Source organism: Neopelma chrysocephalum, unplaced genomic scaffold (genome assembly GCF_003984885.1).
Source record: "Neopelma chrysocephalum unplaced genomic scaffold, ASM398488v2 Primary Assembly neopelma1_59, whole genome shotgun sequence".
In the NCBI taxonomy this organism is placed as follows: Eukaryota; Metazoa; Chordata; class Aves; order Passeriformes; family Pipridae; genus Neopelma; species Neopelma chrysocephalum.
In genome coordinates, this window is record NW_020897714.1 from 17,923,218 (window position 1) to 17,947,510 (window position 24,293).

At 44.6% G+C, this 24,293-nt stretch overlaps 1 protein-coding gene across 4 annotated transcripts in view; it reads right to left on the reverse strand.

Moving 5' to 3' along the window:
• Positions 1–24,293, reverse strand: part of CACNA1I (calcium voltage-gated channel subunit alpha1 I) — a 92,338-nt gene that overhangs the window by 45,090 nt on the left and 22,955 nt on the right. For all 4 annotated transcript variants that reach the window (XM_027680196.1, XM_027680197.1, XM_027680195.1 and 1 more), the window contains exons 4-8: positions 13,962–14,121; positions 11,440–11,755; positions 10,652–10,744; positions 4,463–4,769; positions 2,674–3,074 (exon numbers count right to left, since the gene is read on the reverse strand). In XM_027680196.1, coding sequence (XP_027535997.1) covers positions 2,674–3,074; positions 4,463–4,769; positions 10,652–10,744; positions 11,440–11,755; positions 13,962–14,121 — 1,277 coding nt within the window. The remainder of the gene's footprint in view (positions 1–2,673; positions 3,075–4,462; positions 4,770–10,651; positions 10,745–11,439; positions 11,756–13,961; positions 14,122–24,293) is intronic.

Consider the following 24,293-nt stretch of genomic DNA (forward strand, 5'->3'; position numbering starts at 1 on the left):
TGTTTGGGTTGTTAAATCTCCTTGAAGAAAAACATTGTGAGTATTAAATCCCTGGATTGTAATAAACAAATAGTTTAATGTTTTTCTGTCTGTTGGTGAAGATTTGGGAATTGAAGGTGAGACTCGCACGTGGGTTCTGTCCTTTGGATTCCTGTGTTTCTGAGCCTGAACCTTGTGCCTCACTCCTGCAGTCCTTCTCACCCCTTGACCTAACAGTTGTGCGTGCTTTGGTGAGCTTGCCTGTGAATAGTCTGTGAAAAAGTGGAGCATCAAGGAGCTGATGCACATGCCATGAGCTGCTCCCAGGTCTGCTCAAACCTGTGACACCTTCACACATCCTTCCCAGCCAGAAATGACCCCAGAGAGTGGCTGGGGTTGTGATCTCCCATGTACCAGAAAATAAAAGCTCAAGAGGTCTCTATATGCCTTAGCTCTGGGCCAGAAGACATATGATGAAGTAGCTGAAGCAATAGAAGCTTTTTCAGTAAAAGGGTGGTGTCACCCAGCAAATCACAGATCTTGGTGGGCAGAGGGGCTTTTCCAAATTTCCTTCCATGAAAGTCTGTGTTTCTGGGAGGAAAAACAACAGGAAAAAGAGAAAGGAAGGAGAGAAAAGGAGGCAATGAAGTACCAGCCTGAGATGTACTGATAGAATGGTTTGAGAAGAATTAAAAGAGAGCAAAGAGAAGGACAAATATCTGTGTGCTTCTGAGTTAACTGCTGACTGAAAAGGACCTGAGTATGGCCTGAATATTCTTGCGCCAAGGAAACAGAATTCAGTACACGTGTTTTAAATAAACAGGCTGCACCACATTTTTCAGTTATGATCAGTTTGACTGACATCTCTTCTAGTAGAAACAGCATGCAGGGTCACAAGCTTTTCCTAGCTACTTATAGATAAAAAGTGATAGCATAATTTTAAGGATGTGTCATTAAGAACCTGCTACTAGAAACCCCAGGGCTGTAGAGGCAGATCCCACTGCTGCAGGCTGTACAAACACAGCAGAGGCATCCTAAAAAGGCTTAAATCTGCACATACAATAGCCAAAACATGAGAGTGAATTCTCTACCTCCAGCTCAAATATTCTGTTAAACTGTTAATTCACGCTGTCTCCAATAAATCAGAATGAACAATGGCTCTCCCTGCTTGGTGCTCACATCTTTAAAACACCAAGGGGCAGTTTTCAAGTTGTCCCGGGCTCCAGCCCATACTCATCTCTCTGCTGTGTGATAAACACATCACTCTTTTTTATCTATTTCCATGAGTCAACCCCTCCAGCCTCTTCTTCATTCTCCTCTCTTCTGAGCTCCTGCCAGTATTTTTCTGGTACTGAAGCATCCAGTGCAATTTTGCATTCTGGGATCAAATTAAGGTTTCCCATCCTTGTATCAGAAACTAGCTGGGCTTTGAAAAATGGTCTAAAGCTTGGCACGTGGGTGGGATCCAGACATCTGAGGCTTCAAATACCAGCTCACACACCGTGTTGCCTCAAACAGGTAATCTAAGAGACAGTAAATTGCAAGATATCTCCATCCTGATACAGCACAGGACAAATCTGGGTCCCTTGCTTGAACCAGGCACACTGCCTGTCTCTGCTGCCTAAGACTGTGTTTGGGACTAGACTTCACCTTGGCTCCAAAGCTTCAATACAGTCAGCAACTCAGTGGTGCAGCAATCTCTTATTTTTGTGTTTTGGGCAGACACGTGGAGCAAACCATGCTCACATTCAGACTAGTAGCATAGATCTAAGACATGGATGTACAGCATGGACTCTTTTAATGAAAAGTGCAGCAGAGCTACCCAACAGCAATGCAGACCAAAGGTCATGGACACACTTAACACCCTCTGAAGTTGGCTCTGCATATCACAAAGTAGACATAGTTTCTGTTTCCCAGCTATAAAATAAGGGCACACAATTATTCTTCATCTCACAAGTCCATCATTAGGATAAAGTGCATGACTGATTCAGAGCTGCCTACAAAATATTGGTGTGAAAGTCAAACCTTTGCCCACACCTGCTGTTCGTGTCTGACCTACCTATTACTTCTTACTCACAGGGCGAAAGAAAGGCTTAAGCTGACTGCGCCCCCAGCATAACTGGAGATGGGAGGTGGTGCTTTCCTAGTTTTCTTGTATAGACAGAATGTGCTCAGGCACCTCTTAATTAAGTTGGGAAGGCTAGCAAGCTAATGGATTTGAACTGAGATGCTGGTGAAGTGTCTGTGACATCCCCAGAGGGCACATTAAATTAACCAAATAGACTAAGGATTCAGTAAGCTCATGAAGAGAGAAATGAGTGAGAGAAATGGGGAAGATGGAAGAGATGAGGGTGAAGGAGAGACAAGCAGATAGAAAGAGAATATAGGGCAAAAAAAAAGAAAAATAGAGGGATGAGTGAGCAGGGAGGAGGAAAACAGAGGGGTTGAAAAGCAGTGAGAGGAAAATACATGGAGACAGTGAAAGTGATTAAGTGCAGGAATAAGGAAATAAGAGACTCTACAAGATTCTGAGGCTTCCTCCAAAGGCATGCTGGGACCATCTGTGCTGCAGTCTGGGGTCCAAATTGCTCAATCTCTGCCTCCGCCGAGTTGCATCAGCTGCTTAGCAAGGCCATAACCCCCAGCAGGACTCACCAGTCCATGTTTCCCACTTTGTGCCCTGAGGTGCCTTACCTGTTCATGGTGCTCAATGCCCATGCTGATAGTGTTCACTAGGATTGCAATCATGATCCCACGGTTGAAATACTTGCTGTCCACAATCACTCGGAGCTTGACCCTCACTTCTCGCCACATGTCACTGCAGAGCTTCAGCCGCCCTCCTTCTTCCACCTCTTCCTCTTTCTCCAGTGCCGAAGCACCCTGGTCCTCTCTGCTGCCCTCTCCTTCCCCTTCACTGGCTCCTCCATCCTCCTGGTCTGAATAAGTACTATCCAGGACAGAGAGCCTTCTGGATGTTTCATGCTCCCCGCAATGGCATCGTGGGCAGTTGGTGGGATCTGAGGTTGCTGTCACAGCAACGGGCTGGACCAAGCCTGGAGGAGGGCAGCCAAGAGAGTTGTGCTGCTGGCAAAGCCCTGGAAAGAGAAATGGTTACACTTAAAGGAGAAGGCATTGAAAAAGACATTGAAATTTGACATGTGTTTGGATTTTGGGTACTTAAACAGGATAACTGGGCTTTTTAGCTGTAAGAATGATTAAACACTGACACATCATCTCAAGATCAGTAATAAAAGTCATTGCTGTTGGAGGCTCTACACTGATGGGCTGTGTCTCCAAAAGGCATGGTACTGTTCAGCTTGCCAGTGATTAGGCTCAACAGGGGTTCATGTCCATCAGAGAAAGAATTGTCTAATGCAGAAATTGCAGCTTGAGGCTCAGTAGTTTGTGTTAAGTGAAAACTGAGGGGAAAAATGATCACAAGAGCTGATTTTGTCCTGAACTGCTACAAGTGGGGTCCAAGAACACCCAGGCTGAGTTGAACTCTCTAAATTAGAGAAACTACATTAGCAAATCACCTCAAAAAGTCAGAAGAGGTAGCACAAGAACACTTCCTCCTGATAGTCTGCGTTCCAAATCAGAACAGAATTCCTGACTTCAGTAAGAAAACTAAATTTGTGTTCCTTGATCCTCCATTTGGACCTAGAAGGTCAAATGGACACTGGAGGAATGAAGCAATTAATTCATTAACACCATACATAAAGCCTGCAGAAACTTTTCTCCCAGCAAGGAAAGGAAATGAAAGTCTGTGTATGCAAGACCAGCCGAAGGAAAATCTGCTTTTTGCTTGTTAATGGGAGTCAGCAGCCAGTTAATACTAACTCTATAAAACCACTTTTACAGTGACTTTTCTGGCAAGGAATCCAATTTAAATGATATCTCATGTGATATTTTGCACAACAGCATGTGCTCCCGTCAAAAGAAATTATCTCTGCTGCCCTTGCATATCAAACAGACTTCTTCAGCATTGCCCCCTTAGGTTCAAGGGACACCCTACTGCAATTCTTCTCTGCCTCTCTCTTGAGGTCCCACAGCAACTCAGTTTGGGAGGATAGCTCTGGGGACCTGCTGTGTCACCAAGTCCAATCCTTTGTCTGATTTTGTCATATCCCTCTAAGTCTTCTCTCCCCCAAACTGCTATCATCACCCGGTTATACCAGACGTGGAGCCCTTTACAAGCCTCAGATGGTGCCTTTAACTTTATCTCTTTGTTGTCTCTGGATTTCAGATCGGGATAACCCACGTTCCCTGCTGGTTGCCCCTGTTTCATTCCCATTCTTGGCTGGTCATCTCCACCTTGCTGGTCTGGTGTGCTGGCGATGGTACCACACTCAATGGCCAATGTTAATTCTAATTCTGTGCTTTGTAGGCACAGGTCCTTTGGCAAGCTGGCACACAAAGACGCTCCCAGTTACTCTCACATTTACACTACTGGCATTTCCAGCTTTACCAGTGCAATCCTTACTGTAATGCCTCTGTTTTTTCCTGTTCACGCCTAGTTTGGCATCACTCGGCTCTACGTTGCCCTGGCGCCAGCTCTGGATGCTGTTGTACAGCCCAAGGGTGCGGCGCTTGGCTTTGCGCACGATGTGGCAGACGTATTGGAAGATCTCCTCGTAGCAGTCTCCCGGCTCCATGTAGCTGGCAACAGTGCTGGAGGAGAGGTACCGGGCCCTCTGCTCCTGCATCAGCTGGTGCTCCCGCTGCTTAGTCTCCGAGAACTGTGTGGCGATGACCACCAGGCACAGGTTAATCATGAAGAAAGAGCCCACCTAATAGCAAAGGAGAAGAAGGGATGGTCAATGTCAGCATGAAGAAGAACATGTGGGAGGGGGAATATAAGAGGAGAAATTCACTGGAGGCAGAGGAATGGGAACGAGTCTGCATGTGGAGAAGGGGTTCAGAGAAAGCCAGGAGTGTGTGAGCTTGGTTTTGAGACCTCACTAGATGCCATTTCCATGCAGAACTTAGAGCTATGAACTGAAATTCAAGAAATACAGGTCCAACCTCTGGCTCTTTTGGTAGGCTTTGGGACCTTTAGCAAGTAATTTTGAAGTTATATACAAAGGGTTTAATGAAAACTGGGCTTTTTCTTTCCCTCTCCTTTGTGTTAAACAGATGGTAGGAAATGGAGAATCAGTTTAGTAGTTTTTTGCTTTCTCCTCTGCTTATTCATTTACTACTGGAAAAATCATGCACTGCCATTTATGATCTTCAGCTCTTGGAGGACATGTCAGTATTCTCAGATCATTTTAAGGATGCATCAGTATACCTGGAGCATATTATTAATTTCTACATTTACATCTTAATTCACCATACAGGGAGATGGCACTTTTCTGAAATGAATGAGCTCATGAAATCCAAGAGGAATTTACAGAAACTAATGACTCTGAGAACACTGAATGGTCTGGAAAAACCATGCTTCCTAGCTCATTTCCTATTCTTCTGATACAAGACCTATTATACTAGCTCTTAGTTCACTTGTCCATCAGCCTAGGTAGGTTTTCCATTTCAAACACAAAAAACCTACACAACTAACTCTCCCAATTTCTTAGGAACAAAACCAAATAAAATGCCTGAGTTCTCCTTGTTCCATACAGAAGCCAAAACATCTACCAAGCTTATTTTACAACTTTGCATGTTCCCTGTAAGCCTCAGTTTTTCTACCTATAAAATGGAGCAAAGATTTCTTGATGCTGAGAAATCTGGGGGTAAAACTATCTCACTTTGTGTTACATATTATAAAATTAGAAATGAAACTCCACTAGCAGATCTATCCATAGGTAGAGAGATTTAGGAAAAAACCTGGACTTCAATACGATGAGAATTTCATACATAAAAGGGCTAGTAACACATTCAAAATCATTTTCAAGAGCTATAATGCCTTGATTGGTGCCTACTCCCCATAGAGCTGTAAGTGTCAATAGGGCATTGATAAAATGCAGAGTCTGAACTCTGAACAAGGACCACACATCTGCCCTGCTCTGAAACAGACTCTGTGGGACAACCTCTGGGAGGAGACAAGGCATGAGGTCAAGATTTCTGCTTCTCCTGGACCAGTGAGTATCCCTGCTAAGGAACGTCCTCGCACCTGTTTCTCCTGTATGAACCCACACAGGACCCAGTCTCACCTCACTATCTCTCCTTTACAAGCAAACAGCCCAGACAGAGCTGGATTCAGTCCTGCCCTTATCTTCACACGTGTCCTCCCCTCTATAACCTTTCCAGCAAATGGGAAAGAGCAAGCAAAGGTGGTGGTAATCTGATCCCAGCCCTCGTGCATGGAAAAGGTGTTTTTTTCAGCAAGTACTCCAGCTTGTTTTACCTATCCAAGCAGCCTTCCCCTCAGTTCATAGCCCTTGCCACCCCCTCACCAGCTTGCTCCCCTGGAAGTCCCTTTCTCTCACACACAGGTACCCAGCAGCTATGTCCAGAGGCTCAATACAGTGGCTGTCAGTATTTCAAAGGGAAGGAGTCCCTGGTAGCATCTCGGTAACCCTTTGAAACAGGAAGCTCTTTCTGACCAGATTCAACATAAGCACAATAAACTATCTCCAAATAAAGGGCTTTTTTTCCCCTCTCCTCCTCTCAGCGCCCTTCAAAGCTGTTCTAATTTGGTCTCCCTTCATCACTGAACCCTCCTCTTCTCTCTCCTTTTCCCCATATTTCAGCCTATTTTCCCTTCAGCTTCTAAATGTGGCCTTGAAAATGAAAAAAATGCCTCATTCAGATTCTTTCACTTTCACCCAAGATTGTCCCTAGTCCCTGATGTCTTGCGTGTTCTAACTGATGAGAATATGACTGCGAATCCAAATTCTCTGATGGACTCTCTTCAGCAACACATGACACTCACACAGGCTTTCCCTTTCAGTTATCTCCCTCTGCTTACACTGAGTGAGGCAGTGTTGGGAGCTGGACACCACCTGCATGAGCATTGCTGAAACACTACTTGTGACACTTTCCTGTACTTTGGAACTTCCTACAACTCCACAAACAACAAGTAATTAAGACTTGGAACACCTTCACTCTAGGCTAGAAGCAGAAGAGCTGAGGCAACATGAGGCAAGATGCCCTCATGAGGATCTCAGCCTGGAGTTGAATCTAGAGTGGGGTTCAGGTTCACATCAACGAGCCCTGTCCTCACAGGCACCATTTGCTCTGATCTCCCACCAGATGATCAAAAAGGGGAGAAGTGAGAGGACTGGATATGGCAACTAATCCTCAATCCTTATCCTTTTATCTAGGAACATAAAATGCAAAACAAATAAGCTTGGTTAATCCTTAAGACCACAGGCAAGTCTATAAGCTCTCAGTCTGCTGAGCTTGACAATGCCTCCCAGCTAGGAGAAGGACAGGAAGAGTCCCAAAAGGCTCCTAATTGAGTGATCCATCTCAGCTAGCTGAGCAGGGAGACAAAAAGTGTCTGACATGGAGTCAGACAAAGCATCTGACAGAAGATGGAGACCCGTAATTCAGAGCCCCAACACAGGAGTCCCAGTCAGTCCTGAGACTGAGCTCTGCTTTGGTTAAGTAGATCCTGGCCTAATTCAGCCCAAGGTTGAATCCCTATCTCTGTAATATCTAATAAAATCTGACTAGTGCTGCAGATGCTGACTTACTAGTCAATTATTTTTATTGTTTATGCCTGGATATCCAGCTTGTCTTCTGAAGCTCACCTGTGTAAGCACAGAGCACTTCAAGGAGGCCTCTGAGTGCTACACAGCAGATGCCACAGTGCTACACAGAGTGCTACACAGCAGTCTGAGAATTCAGAAGAGCTTGCTCTAGTCCAGGAGCCACAGCAGTAGCCAAGTAGCTGGAGAGGTGACAAAGAGACAGCTGGACCTCAAGCAGGAAGACCGAAATGAAACACTGACCCAAGAGCAGAAAGCAGTCCTTCATGTCACCTCCTTGATCTCTGGTCAAGTGGGGACCTATTTAAAATCTGCTGAATACATAAAATTCTTTTACCAGGTTGTTCTACAAGACCACTCTGAGCGCCAGGGTCAGCCAGCACTATTCCCCTCAGAGAAGCACCTCTGTGCAGGATTTCTAACTGTGCTGGGAATGTATCCAGGTGGTGGAGCCTTCTTCCTGCCATATGAGCAGTAGCAGGTAATGCCCTTATGTAGGTGTTTGAAAATATCATTGTGAGGGAAGAAGTCGTGGATGAAAGCACAGCTCTAAAGAGAAGCTGCAGAGATCCAGGCCCAGAAAAACAAGTCTGAGCCAAGGCTAAAATGTATGTGGAAAAGCAAAGAGTCAGGGCTTAAAGTATGACTGTCAGAGCTCTCCTGCTTAGAAACCCGAGCCTTTCAACCATGGAGGAGGAGGGAAGGATAAAGGCTGGAAGGACTGTCCTTCATGAGACTTAAAGAGGGAGTGTCATTTCTATAAGAAGACTTAGACAGAAAATGCAACCAAGTGATAGCAAGTTTGCACTGTTGTGTAGCTATGTGCTACAAAAGATGCATCACACATGCCAAGAAGGTAGCAGAAAGGCTAAATACTTTCTTGGTGTAACTCCACCAAAGGTAAAGGAAATATCCCACCTAACATATGGCTCCTCTGTTCTGAGCAGTCCCCAAAGTAACTTGAGATTCATATTCTCCTGTGTTTGATGGAAATAAACCTATACGGCTTCTGCAAATGAGGAGGGAGTGTCTAGAAATGTCAATGACACTCTGCAGTAAAATCTCAGGTGGAGTGTTTAATTGAGGGTTTTCAGTGCCTGGAAATTCAGAGAAAAAGTTTGAATCGCTGTGAGACCACATGAGGTGAGCCAGTACTAGAAGGATGCTTAGAAACCAAAAATATACTGACAGAATTTATGTAGTTTGAAATGGGGGGTGAGGGGCAGTTTTTGGAACTGACCTACAACAGACTGGGCATGCCTGCTCCAGTGGTTAAATGCTGACCCTGCACAGTCCTTCCTGGCTCTGAGAGAAACTGTGGCTCTGAGATAAGGAATAAATTCTGTGTTGAACTACATATTCTACAAATCTGGGTATCCTCACCATGCTGCTCAAGGTGAAAATGCAAGTGGGTACTAAGTATCTATTGCATTGTGAGATATATGAACAAACTTCATGGGAAATAATTATTTTCTGAACTCACAAAAAGCAGTGGGTGTTCAGTTTGCTTTTGAGAAGAGAGCACGTGGGAACTCCACCCCCCGCGACCCCATCCTGTGCAATCACATCTCAGCACTGTCTCTTTGGAACTCTTCAGGCTCAGAGTAAAAGCAACATTCCTTAAGGTGTATTTCACCGCTGCTGTCAGGGCTCAGAGACACAGAGACAGAGCCCACATAGAGTAGGTCATCCTTCTGTTTTTCTCTCCTTGTCTTTCCCTTGTGATGGTAGAAGGCCATAAGGCAGGCTGAAATCAAGGATATAATATGTTTTTCTTAAGTTCTCTGAACTGAATGGGATTGGTTTTTTGTGCCACTTTCCATATGCACATGCTGCAGAATTTCTCACAGAAACTGGATTAAAGTTTGCTTTCTCTTAAGTCACTACATGTCAACTTGAATTTAAACTAGATGCTGTACTAGGTGAGTCTTTTAATGTTACTGAGTGACTGCTTCTAGAGATCCTATTTCTAGGAGAGCACAGCCCCCCAGGACAAGTATTAGGTGAAGATCAGAGTCTTAGCCAGATCCATTTGTCAGCCCATCCAAATGCATATAGGCCTTGGAGATACACACTGAGGTCCTTACTGACCTAGGTCAGTGACCTAGAACTACACTGCATCTATCCTGTGCAGATTTTATACTTCCCATAATTCATCCTACGTCTTTCCCTTCTATTCTTCACTTTGGTCCCCCTATGAGAAAAGTGCAAGAGTCTTCATAAAAACAAAATCCTTCCTTGTCAGAAACAGTATATTCCCTCAAAGAAAATGCAATTATGTGAGGATTCTTGAGGAATGGAGAGGCAACAGCACCATGTTTCTCACCTTTCTTCCCTGGTACAGACAGCAAACATCCTTACAGAAAACCAACCTTCAAACTTCATTTGTGTAAATCCACAGGGGTTATAAACCGCTTATTAAGTTCTCATCATGGACACACTTCTCTTTTTCCATCCCCACCATCCACAAGGGATCTCACACAGCCAGTTTATTTTGGACTGCTGACACTTTTGGAGCAGCAGCTCCTTTTTGTTCATGGTGAGGAAGTAATTCAGCGTGACAGACCCTGAATCTAACAAAATGTGAATCTGAGACTCTGAACCTGAGAAATCCAGGTGCTGCCAAAAACTGCTGGCTCAACATGGCTCAAAAATTACTCAAGAGCTTAAAATGTATAAAGAGACTGAGTAGAAGGGCAGATAAAGAAATTGTTTTCTGTTCTTTTGAGCCAACTGGTTTGGGGAACTTACTTTGCAAGAAGATCTGCTAACGAGAACATTATCCTACACTGGGTATGTAGAACTTCAGAAATCAATCCTAAGTATATTTTTGGAGTAAAAGATAATAACTTGGCTGACAACTATGTTTGTGATTCTGCCACAGACTCTTGGTGAAAATCAACTAGCTGAATTTCCAAGATTCCTAGAAGTTTGCTTCTCCAGTATGTATTTTGATCTAAGACCTGTTATTTGTAGGCTCTTAGCTTGCATTGCTGACATTCACCAAGTCTTATACTTACGATTATCAACAAGATAAAGTAGATAAAATTGTAGAAGGAATGTGCATCCATCACATAGTACATGATCTCCACCCACCCTTCCAGTGTGATCACCTGCAAAGATAAACAACAACAAGAGAAACAGGAGGGAAGTGGGCTTCCAGAGCTCATTCCTCATTGTATACAGACAAATACTGGCAGAGCTGTTGCAACCCAAGAAAGGTGAGAAACAACAATTCATTTCAACGAAGCCAAATTTCCATTTCGGGAAATCAGCATGGTACTGCTTGGTGACACTGGCATACTGTCAAAGCCTGTGAGATCATTCTAGTCCACAGCAGGAATATTTCATTAAAATAGTTCATTTCCCTGGATCGCAGCGGGGCAGAACCTGCAGCAGGTTTCTGTGCCCCTTGGACTGGACACTGCGTACAGCCAGAGGAAAAGTAAAAAGGCATGGATTTTTAGCTCCCATCTGCAACGCATGCTGGGAATTAAAAAAAAAAAAAAAGGAAAAAAAAAGGACTCCTTTACTATAGCCATTTGCATTGAAGGGGAAACTTGTACAAGTCAGCCTGAAGAGTGTAGATTATTTCAGCAAGGGTCTGTAATTGCTCTATGTCCCTCCCCATCTTCAGGAACACCGTTCATGGTGTGCAGGCTGTCTCCCTTGCTAGGGTAGTTACGAGGCCCTTTAGTCTCTGCATCTATGTCACAGGCTGCAGAAACCACTGCTGGAGCCCAGAACGATTGAGTTTGAAAAAAAGAAAAATAGCTTGAGCGTTGTTAGAAGGCTAACTCGGACTTACTTGAAATATCACAATCCAGGCATACCCAATGTTGTCAAAGTTGATGGCACCCTTGTGCGGGTTGGCGTTGCCAGTACGGCACACATTGTAGTACTGGTTCCAGTTGACACACATGCCACTGATATTGAACTCCTGTCGCACTGAATTGTAGTAATAATAATCGTCCTTGTCCAAACAACACTCATGGCCTCGCTCCTTCAGTGGGGGTATTTCATGACAGCCCATAATTCCATTGTCTCCTGACAGTGAGCAGATAAAGGGCATCTCATCATCTTCCTCAGGTTGGTAATAAGGGGGCAAGACAATGTCACCTTGTCTGCAAGAGTGAAAAAACTCATGGTCATAAATTTCCTGTGACAGACAGTTTTCCATCAGTGACACTGGTGAAGCTGGGAGCTCCCATTCTGACACAGAGACTGCACTGGGTAAGGGATTTCCAGGTTTATTGCCTCAGGAGAAGGGAAAGGAAGACAAGGCTCCTGAAAAACAGGAAATTTCCAGGGTGAGTCCCCAGTTTTCAGCGTTTTGTCTTCTATCAGATCATCCCAAGTCAAATTATACAATCTGCTTGCATGGAGATGAAGAAAAGCTGGAATGCAGAAATTTGCAGTCTGATCACTCTCTCTATTAGCATCAAGCTAAATCAGAGGGAATGATATTAAGGTAGTTCATCAGGCTTTACGGTGATGTGCTCATATATGTAACTGTTGATAGACACGTTTTGTAACATTTGGCAGTGAACCTTCTGTACTTCTAAAAAAAGAAAAAAATCCAGTTCGTGCATAATTAAGGTTGCACAGATAAGCCCTAAAATCTGGAAATGCAAAGTTAAAATTGACTTAACCTTAACTTTGACTCCTCCTTGGCAGCTGGCATTATGAGTGCAATGTTTCATGACAAGTTCACGTGCTTTTTTCCAAATAATGCAAGCATCTTCCAAATGCACGAACAATTAAAATAATCTATGCTTGCCTAGCTGCAGATGAGCTAATGATCAGGAAAGTGAAAGGTGGAGATTAAACTTTTTTTGATTAAACTTTATCTGGTGTATTCCTTGCACTGTTACAATATACAACTTTCACACTTTGTGAACGCAGACTTTTGCACTAAATGTCACTGGAAGAGGACAGCTGTTGATTAAAAAGACAGAAAGTCTTTGATTCTAAACTAAGCAGGACTAAACCACAAAGATCTGTCTTAACTCATCCTCATAATTGGTGAACTAGGTACCTTCAGAATTGATTTCTCTAGTAATGGTCAGCTAAAGATTTTCTAATATCTGTCACTTTGAAGGCTGTGGCACCAATTCACTTCTCAGTTACATTAACTCTGCACAGATTTAATTACACTCATTAAAGTAGTATTACTCCTGATTTACATAAAGGACAATCATCCTAAACATTAGTTTTCCCCCAAGGAATAAATAATCACAGGAAACGCCTGCTTTAAGCAGCTCCTACTCTCCAACTCTACTCTGTTCTACAGATTGTATTTTCATACCTTTTTTTTTTTTCCCCAAGCTTCAGAACTGTTTAATCAGTCTAAACTGATCTACAACTTTAGCTTTTTTTTAAGCAGTCTAAACTGATAGCACATCTGGGATTAGCACAGGATTTTAAGAAAACATTTTAAAGCCCGAGATCTGCTAAAGTCAGAAAGTCAACAGGAGGAGCTGTACCCTGAAACTGGGTAATTGGAGAATTTACAGCAGGCAGGAGCTTTACTACCCCACTGTCTGTGGGGAGGAACAAAGCTGTGCTCTGCAGACTTACCCCTAAAACCCCAGATACCTGTAGTTGATCCTTGTGTGACTTCAGGCTCTGCCCGAACTGTGCCCACATTTCCCCTTGAGTTTTTTGTCCCATTCAAACAGCCATTCTTCGCATTCAGATGTTCTCACTTCTGCTAACCCAGCTGTGGGATACCTCTTCCCCCAGCCCTCCATCCCCTCCACATGGCACCACTCACATGCACTTCTACTCCTGAAGTTTTCCAATAATTTCCCAGTGTCCCTCCAAAGTCTCCAAAGGTAATGTACTACAGTTCAAACAGTGACCTCAGCTCCATCTTGGAGGTGCCAAAGATGATCCTGGAAGCATCAGGCAGTGCTATAGCTTTCTGTAAGATTCCTCTGCGTGTTGTTTTCTGAAGAGGGAGCAAGTTCAGAAGAAAGACAGCATGGCTGGTGTTTCAGAGTTTCAATTCTTTCTGGGTGTAGGAGCAGCATCTTGTATCATTGGACATGGCCGGAGGAGGCAGCCATGCTAACCTGTGCCCTGATTCAACCCAAATGAGCCCAGCCTCATTCTTCTGTGAACCGTGAAGACAGATGAAAACAAGCTGTCTTTGCCTGCCCTCCCTTACCACTGCAAGACATGACCAACACTCTGCACGCTATCACCCCACAGCTGTTTGGAGTAAGTGATACACAGAGAGCCAGGCAGTAGAAGACAAGAGCAGGGAAGGCGAAAGAGAAACATTCCTGGAAGAAAGGAAGGAGACGCTGTCTCCCAGTCACTCACATTGTGAAGTTCTCCTCCATGAAGCAGCGGTTGCGGAGCAGCCCAGCCCACAGCTGCACCCCGATGATGCCAAAGATGAAGAAGACAAAGAAGCAGAGAAGAAGGACGTTCCCCAGCATGGGCAAGGTGTCCAGGAGCAAGTTCACAAGGATGCGCATGCCTGCAAAGGGAGAAGAGAGGCAGAAGGAGCAAGTGTGGGATAGAGAAAGGGAGAGAGGAAGGGAAGGAGAAGAAAAGGAAAGAAGTTTACAAGACATGCAGAAAAAAAAAAAAGCCACATGAAGATAAAGGCAGAGTGTCAGAAATTAGCTATTGTCCAAACCAGGCTAGATTTATGGGTATTGCCCTTTCTTGTCCTAACCTTTACTGACAGGCAGCCAGCAGAGCTGCTGTGATGCCGTGATCTCTTAACCCTAGGCCTCCATCTGCAGCAAAGAGCAGAAAGGGGAATAAGACTTTTGGTGCCATCAGCTATCTGACTGATACTCCCTGCTTCTCCTTTCCCTGCAGAAAAGCAACAGAGTGATGACTGTCGCAAAGACACAGCTCAACGGCCCCATCCTCGGTCTCGGACTGAAAGCCATCCCAGTTCAACAACTGCATGCTGCAACCTGTGAGAATTGTACTGACAGACTAAGGTCAGCCTGCCAGTGGGAGGAACCTCTCCGTCACATATAAACCAGCATATATTTGTTTTCTTAGTGACAGTATTATCAAGAGACAGTTCCCTGGCTAGTCCTCCTGCCCCAACAGGACTGGAACACAAAAGTAGCAGGCACAGCCCGAAATGCTGCCAGGACAGAACCTCTGCCCAATGCAAATGTTTCCAAAAAGCCATTTTTTTTAAATTTCTAATTACCTAATGAATTATTTCTGTGGTTTTATTTTGCCCCTGGCTCTTCAGCTCACACAGCTGCAAGTAGGGGTAAAGATAGGCTCATTTCTCTGTGGAGCTAATGACTTTTCCTCTGCTCTCTGGGGATGGTGAAAGTCTGGAAATTCTTCTGAGCATCACCGTACTGCCTTTACCCCTGCACACACCTCATGAGATTGTCTCGCCTCCATGGAGGTCCCTCCCCCAAGTGCCCAGGGACTTTCTTCACTGAAGATGTTCCATATAGGCCAGAAAATAATTAGCTAATTAGGTATTTATAACCAGTTCATTACTTCAGACAGCAGAAGAAGGGGAAAGAGGAGGGAAAGATAAGATTAGGATTCTCTGACAGCCCTTTGAGGCACAGGATAATCCCCCTTGTGTGCCCAGCATCAAGTAATTACCCACGTGATGCTACACATTATGTTCCACGTCTATTCCCCGGACTGCTCATGCCACAGAGAAGGGAGGGAAGCGGTGCCTGCAGTGGGGTGCGCAGGTGTGGGATGCACACACACTGAAAGGAGGAGATGTGGGACAGATGTGGGATATCAGACTGGTTTATATTAGCAGGGAAAGTTTTGGGGACAAATAGGGATGGAATAGACAGGAGTTGTAGGCGATGTGTAGGAAGAAGATGTTTAATGATGGCTACACGGGATCATGAAGGACAAGGAACAATGGCAATAGTCCTAAGGTCAGGGAATGGAGCAGTAGTTAAGCCCTGCTGCATGACTGCCCAGGTGCATCACTGGTCACCATGAAAGGCAGCTTCCAGACAAGTACATCAGTAACTCAGCAGCTCCAGTCACTCGCTGGGGATCATGAACATGCCATGAGTCACTGACAGCTGTCTGATCTCTCACCACACAAAGTCCAACAGCAGAGTTGCAGCACTCTGCTGCCAGTCGCTGCGACCTGTCAGGCCCTGGAGAAACACTCTGGATAGCACTTTGACTTCAAGATCATGTACCCTCACTGCAGTGCAGCATGTTCCCAGCATTAACATTGCTTCACAGCATGAGCTTTGTAGTTCTCATAAACTGTCCTGGTCAGTACATTAGGGAGAGCCAAGTGACATGGGAAGCTGTGCCAGTAGCACTGCAAGAGGGGGTGGTGTTTTTCAGAACAATTGGTGCTAGCTCCATTTCAGAGCTGCGTAATGACAAGAAGGAGACTATCCTTATGCTGAAACACAGAATAGATAAAATAGACATTGTCACCAGAATTTTACAGACAACACACTTGTTGGGTCATAATTTGCAATATTGATTTTGTCCATGTTCCAAGAGAAGACAAATGACTCATGAAACTTGTCTGCCTTTCTCTTGGAAACATCCCTGCCTACCCATACATTCTCCATCCTGACTCTCAGAGGGATTACTGATGGTACAAGATTATGCTAACCACAGCACCAAGATCATAGCTATTGCCCTCGTGATAGGCCCTCTGGGTACCTGGGGCCATGACCCAAGAACTGGCAGGTGAACCCATCACTTGGCATCTTTTCTGCATCACAAAGACTTTCAGCATTGATGGGTTCCACTTCTAAGTCTAAATGAAACTAAATGTCTATTTTTTAAAAATCTCACTGTTAAACAGATTCATCTTTCTCTTCCCATTTATGCTGACTGTGGATATGAGATTGGCTCTTCCAAAAGCAGGAACGCGGAAGCTACACCCATCCAAACATCAACTGCAATTCTCCTATGGGCCAAGTATCTCTAAAACAAATCCATCACTTCACTTTATGCAAAGCCTCTTTTGCTTCCTGACCTAAACTACAAAGCAACTGCTCTGAGAACCTGTTTCTCACCACATGCATCAGTTTGGTCCATCAAATGTACCTCCTTGGCTGAGTTCACCCAGTTAGTGGCAGTACTTCAGCTATTACTTCCATATAGATGAAAGGCACAGTGTAAATACAAGTTCAGTACCTTTCTTTCCTTCCTTGTTATCCTCCCCTGCTGCCTGCAATACTCAGACCAGAGTCCCTGAGCCCTGGCATTTTGGTGCTGTGTCTGTATGTCACCATGGGAACTCTGAGTGGAAGGTTTCTCAGCCTCCCTATTCACTCCTGAGCCAGCAGCCCAGTCTGTCTGTGGCTGGTTCTTTGCAGTCCTCCATCCCCCAGGAAGGAATGGGCTGGTCTAGCAGCCAAGCTAGGGCATCTGCTGCAGGTTTCCAAGGAAAGGGCCTCACTGCCAGGTGTCTGAACACCTTCATGGGCAGGAGGGAATGCACTCCACTCAGACAGGACTCAGTGTTTCAGGGTCTATGCAGCCTGACTGGAAGCAAACAGTTGCAAACAGTCCCTGGTTCCTCAAACACTACAAGGCAAAAGAGAGAGAAAGGTTGAAAAGCCTAAGGATAATAGGGGAGGATATACTGTAGAGCCTGGAGGCCAAAATAATGAGGTCTCTAAAGCAAGTGCTGGGCAACGGAAATGGGCAGAAGGCATATTTGTCAGTGCAGCTGTGGGAGCATTCTGTTTTGGGAAACTGGGATGCCTCCCTTTTCCAAATGGCCTTCGCTGGACAAGCTGCCACCCACAGCAACACCAGTGCATCTTGCATGACAAATTCTGTAAGGTGCTGGAAAACCAGTTCTTCAGCAAAATCCTTCTGCTGCCTCTGCCACTTTACTTTTCTCTTGCTGTGCCTACAACTCCTCTCTGCCTCTCTGCTGCTCCTCAGCTTATGTGCACACATTTCCTAGCCTCCCTCCCCAGTGCTGCCTTTACCCACATCCCCATTTATCCTTTACCATTGGCAGAGCAGAAGCCATGCTGGCTCACAGCAAGGAGGGAATATGAAAGGGACAGTGACCTTTTCCAAAGCATCCTTTTAAAAAAAGAAGACACTGCTCAAGAAGAGAAAGGAAGAAGGGCTGGGCAGTCTGGAGGAAAAGCAGGGAGGGAGAGCATTGAGGAAGTAACATTCAGCAACCAAACAGCCTTCCAGGGCATCAAATATGAAAAGGTTTTGCTCTTCAAGGGAAAGAAAAGCAAGAAACATGAAATATTCATGAGTGCCAGGTGTGGGCTCTGAAAGGTCTTTTCTCTTCTCCACTCACCCTCACAAGGAGACCAAGGGAAAGGAAGAAACAAAATGGCCTCAGATGTGGGCATCCAAGGAAGAATCTCCATGAAATAATGCCCACATAATGCTTCCCTGCTGCTTACCCCTGCCCTCGGGCAAGGGGTAGAGAAGGGTGCTCGACTGTACCTTGCTGGCAGGGCTAATCTTGATAGGATATCCTGCAGGAGCAAAGCCACCACTCAAACACAGCAGTAGATGGGGCAAAGTATGTTACAGGGATAAAAAATAGTGGGAGGGTGAAAGGAGTGCCAGGAAGTGAGCTAGCAGCAGGAAGCACAGGGCTGAGGTGCTTTGAGCTCCCTCAAAAAAGTTTGTAAAAAAGGAAATCGTCTGTCTCACCCCGGTAGCATCCAGAGGCCCTTCCTGACAAACTCTTCAGTGACCCTCGCTCCCTCCAGACACTTGCCATCAACCCTGCTTAGCCCGGCCGTCACAGCCCAGCAGACTCGTCTGGCACGTGGCAGCCCCGGGGACAGCGCGGCCCGGCGGGGTCGAGCAGGGCTGGGCAGGGCTGGCGAGGAGGCTCCGGCTGTGCAATGCAGGTGTGCCCCGAGGCACGCCCCTCCTGCCCCCGCTCCTGCTCAGCATCGCTCTGTCACTTCGCCTTCTTTCCGCCTGCCTCTTTCCCGGAGTGAGGGCCGACAGCTGAGCTGATTCACTCCCTAGTGCTAATCACACTGTGATCTGAACGGGGGCCTGGCTCAGGAGGGGGTGAGAAATCCTGTTGTTTCTGGTTTCTTATATCTCACTCACCTCTGAGGCTTTCAAATCCTACCCAGCTGGAGAGGGAGAAAGCTAATGCATGTGAAGTCAAAAGGAGACAGCTGTTTGAAGCATCATTCCACTGCTTAGAGTAAACTAGATGGAAGAGAACATAATTCTCAGCACCCATCTCATCTGCATCGTGAACCAAGCCACCCATTGTCATTTTAACTGGAGCAAAAGCAAATCTCCTTCCCATCGGCACTTGTGACCATAGCTGGCAGGACATTTTGCAGAATGCAGAGAGTGAAGTGTCATTATGTTCCTCAGCCAGGCTGCTTGTCCAAGCGTGCCTTCTTTCCTTCCTCCCCTGCCCCAGGACACATGGCAGTCCATCCCGCTAGCATGTGGTTGGCAGGATTTTCCTGTGCATGCTCCGTTATGGAAATTTTCAGAACTGAGGAACCATTCCAGCAGATAGGTTATGCAGAAAGTACACTGAAAGAAACGCACCTTTTTTTTTTTTTTCAGCCAATGCCTGTAGTTAAAATAATTTCATTTTTTGTGCACAGTGCAAGCTGGTGCTCCAGCTTGTGGCCCTTCTCACTGATCTCCTGCTGATCTGAGGTTTAGCTATCATTTCACACATTGCATTCCTGAACATCAGCTAAAGTGTGGAGCCAAACTGCTGCAAAGAGACACCAATCAGCTGTTTGTCCAACAGCAGACACACTGCCAAGCTCACTGATACTACAACTCACAGCTTTCCCCACCACACAGACCTTTTCCCTTTGCTGCATTCCTCCTAACTGAGGTCTCTCCTGCAAGTAACAAGTGTAAGTGAAATGAGCTCAGCTGGAACAGCTGGTGCGCAGCTCTGGGTGCCTTGTCCTCAAGCTGCAAATCCATCCTCATTCACATTGCAGACCATCACCAATGCAAGAGAGAGCATGTCCAGATGGATGGCCAGACCCAAATTAAATGAACTCTATGGAAAGGCAGGTCCAGTTGATGGTATGAGGCAGTGAGAGACCTTAAGCCAGTTCTGCTGCTATGGAAAAACTGCCCCAGACACACTGGCCTCATTCAGAGATGAGCAAAGTCTTCCCATTGATCTCTTTGTCAAGTTCCTGGTGTTTGCTGTCTCCCTTGCCATGTACCCTTGTAGGATACATTTAGAGCTGGGGGTTTTGCACTTGCAGATTTTCAGCATGATCCATAGTTCAGGAGCACTGGTTAAGTTCCTCAGCAATTCCTCACTTTTGCCTTATGGACAAGCAAAGCCTTCTAGCACCTCTGACTGGCTCAGACACATCCTGTACAGCCTGTTCATGACATAACCTCAAATTATTTTAATCTTTGTCACTCCTCGGTGTGACCACAGAAAATATCAAAACATGACATTTCCAGCACTTATAAAGCTTTTTTTTTTCCTTGGGGCAGGGGCAAGATGAGCAAATAAACACATGGGTGCTGCATAGCCACAGTGCTCAGCAGACTGCCAAAGGGGCCTCAGGTGGAGCTGCCAGGTGCTTTGAAGAAGCAAGCTCAGAAGTGAAGCCTCCTAATTGCAGACCTGACCCCAGGGTTACAGTGGCCTCAAGAAAGAGGGCAAAATCCAGTGAATTTGTCTTGACACCTAAATGCTGACATCTCTGGAAAAAGAGTGGCCCCAGTCCAGGCTTTTCTGTCATCCACAAAGGAGACATCCAAGCTCTGCAGCAGGCTGCACCTTATTATGAGTGCTGTGAGCCCAGCTGAAGTTTCATGGATAATGACAGAAAGCTCCTCCACCACAAGCATTCACATTCAGTATGTGCCACCATAGCATGGTTGGTAGCCACATAATCCATGACATGAGCAGAAACAAATGCAAGCAAAGGTCTCAGTCAGCAGCCCTTTCTTCACTCTCTCTCCATTATCGCCTTGCAAGCTTTGGACTGTTAAGCAACCTTGTCTTGGAGAGTGATGACAGGTGTCAGATTAATTCTTAGAGAGGTATCTCTCTGGGGGATTGCTGTCGTTCTGTTCTTTTTTGTAATACCGAACATCTAATAAGCAACACCTACTACCACCTGCTACAGTAGTTCATTCACTGATAATCTCATTTTTTCCCTATTTATCACTGCAATGATGACTGCATTCACTTTCAGTGAAGAGTCTATTAAAAACATAGAGCACCAGCTTTTCTTTCAGAATTGCTGGGGTCACCCAACGCCAGGCGAGGTAACTCCAGTGCTGTGGCTGTGAGACACTTGCCTCCATTCTATAAATATCCTCAAGTTCTTTACACATCTCTAGTGCTGTGTAAGTGGGACAGAATAATGCAAAATATTATGTAAAACAGTGTTAATGCAACTTCTGGTTCAGATTTAAGGGAGCTAATTTCCTCTTGCTGTCACTGGCATGAATCATGTTTCTTTCTACTGCAGGCAGTGACATGATGTTAGGTGAAATGAGTGTGAACAGGAGAATCGGGCCCAAAATACACAAAGATAGAGAAATTTAAGGTTATGGTTGTAAATTGCCCTGCCCACACACACAAAGTGTAATTTCCATTAGTGTAATATGACATTATCTTTCACCCCATAATACACTGTCATTATTGCTCACATTTCCATGGTATCCATTTCTTGATAGGTCCCATGGGACAGATTTTGCAAAACAGCTCAGCTCCCATTTAGGCAGCAAAATACATGGCTGGGCTTTCATGAGTGCTGTGTACACTGGAGGCTGAGCTTGTTTGAACAGGCAGCAGAATTGTCACAATGGGAGCTGTGAGGCACTGAGCATTTTTTAAAATTCTGGCTGTGCAGGTTCTCCTACAGGAGAAGGAAGAAAGGAAGATTCCAACAAAGGTCTTTTTATGACGGCTTTTTGTTTTGTTTTTTTCCAGGTTTGCTTTACACAAACTCCAAGATGCTGTTACTGACTGTTGTGATTTTTATTGTGAGTCTTGGGACGCATGGGAGAAACCTTTAGGTGTGAAATATTGTTATGACTTGACAATGCCAGATTACAGCAAAAAAAGAAGTTTCTATTCCTCACTACTATGGGGGGAAAAAAGAGGACTAAAAGATCTGAATCACACGTTTAAGGGCCTGAAAGCCATGGGAAAAAGAAATATAATCTGTGATTGGTTTTCCTTTTGCTTTTTCAAATCTCACAGCTTTAAACCCATCTGATAACCTACAAGCACACAATTTGTGACTTTTGAATACTTGCTAATAATAGAGAAATTGAGTGGACTGCTTCAGAGAGGGAAGGATTACTTTCTCCCATGATTACCTGGCAATATATTACACACTTGGAATCCACATGAAAAATAGCGCTGAGATCAGACAACAAGTAAATAAAATTGCAACCTGTCTTTGGTGACCGAAGACTTAAATTAGATACAGGAAAAAAAAATCTTTATTGTGAGGGTTGTAAAGCACTGGAACATCCAGAGAAGTTGTGGATGCTCCATCCCTGGAAGTGTTCAAGGCCAGGCTGGATGGAGCTTTTAGCAACCTGGTCTACTTGAAGGTGTTCATGCCCATGGCAGGGGGGTTGGAACTAGATGATCTTTAAGGTCCCTTCCAGCCCAAACCATTCTATAATTCTATGAAGATTTCCTCCATCACTACAGTATGTGGGCCTCTGATAGACCAATTTTAAACAGCTCCAGAGAAGCATCGATTCGCAAACTCATCCAGCATATTTATCTGAGAGCCAGTAGATTTTCTTTATACTAGTCCTTGACTTTGTTTTGGTTTTGATTTCTTTCCCTCCCTTCCCCCACACTGTCTATGCATTGTCCTACACACAGAGGTGCATCACACCTTCACATGCTGTACCCAGCAAACCTCCCTGTTTGCTTCCTGTGCATTTCTCTTTCCAGTCCAGCTCCTTCTCTACTCCCATCTCTATTGATCCTCATTCTACTCTGCTCCCCTTTGCACTGCTCCCTGTATCTTGAGCATGCCTGAGCATTTAGGGCTTGACTGACTTGACAGAGAGCTGCATATACAGGATACCGCAGCTCTGAATATGTTTCCATCTCTGATCTGTACCCTTATTAGAGGAAAGACATCCTTTAATGGCCTGTTCCAGGCATAAATCACATTGCTCTATCCAGTGCTTTGCTCCATTTGGCTAGGAGATTGGATTGGGAACGGAAGACACAGACTGAACTTGACCCCATTGGTCAAGTCCATTCCCTGTCAGCTTTTCTCCATCCTTTCACTGCCCACCTGTCTGGGAAAGAGCCTACAGAAAGCTGGCAGCTTTGCCTTTCAATGCGTTTGTGTCACACAGCCTGACCAGGGAATGAAAAGTGCTTTGTGACCTTTTCTGCGTATGGGTGTGGTGAAAGAACATCACTCCTGTACCTGTACTAACCTGCACAGGACTTTGACTGCATGTGGATAAATCTGCGTGTATACACATTTGTGCATTGCGGTTTGTTTGTCACTGAGATGTGATAATAAAGATTTACAGAGCAGCTTCTACAAAGAACTGTGAATGGGGTAAGTCTAAATATTTGGAAAATATAACAGTATCTGATTTTCAGTTATTACTTCACAAATAAAGCTGGGAGGGGAAAAATGTACTTCCAAAAGAGTCAAATAGAAGAGGACAGTTTTGAAAGGGAATCAACGTTGGAAGAGAACAAGGGAGTGACAGTCCACTTGCAAAAAGATGGAAGCATCTGAAGCAAAGACCCGGGGGGGGAGGGATTTGGAAGAGGAATCTCATAATCCCTTTGCATTTCCAACTGCTAGGGCAGGACTGTGCCTGTCAAATGTGCTTGTTTTTTGTCTGATCTAGTTTTAAAAGAGATTGTTTTACAGCCTAATATGTCTCAGTCAGAAGCTAATTTCACACACACTCATCAGTGAAATTAGTTCTTCAAAAACACATTTAGAGAAGTAAATGTCATCACTTTTTCCCCATGCCAAGTGCAGGGTTCATAGCCAGATTGCTCTATCTTAGGCACTGTTACAGCACCAAGCACAGGTAGCTTGGTGTGGAATACAGATTTAAGGCAGGCATATAAATGCAAAACATCTGCTTTTCCAATTCCAGGGTTCATCTGCTTTAGACTATTTTTATATTAGTGCTTTGGTCTAGTGAGATGAATGCAGAGCTAAGAGTTAGGAGATGTCAGTTGTATTCCCGAGTCTGCTGATGACAATCACTGGGTCTCACTCACCTGGTCTGAAACATGAGAAAGACTGAAATAAAAAATCTTGGTTTATATCTTTGAGATCTTTATATCTTTGAGAAGAAAAGTAGAAAACTCCAGTCTATTTGGACCCATGGAGCTACTATAATTACGACCATTAATAAAGAAAAATGGAACTAGATCAAGATTTTCCTACGCAGCACATTTACCAGCAAAAAATATTATTTCATTGAAATAAAAATGATGCAATAGTTATTAAAACATTTAGCAAAAAAGAGGACAAGATGAGAGAAAATCATTTTTATACTACAATGGCATGATTGAGGATTTTTGATTTTTAAACTTCTTTGTCATGACCAAGTGTAGGAAAAAAATCAAAAAACCAAACACACCACCTAAAATTAGGCAGCATAAGGCCACGTTAAAATGGATGGGAAAAGATTATTTTTGTTGTGAATAAAAATAAATCACATTTAGAAAAAGCG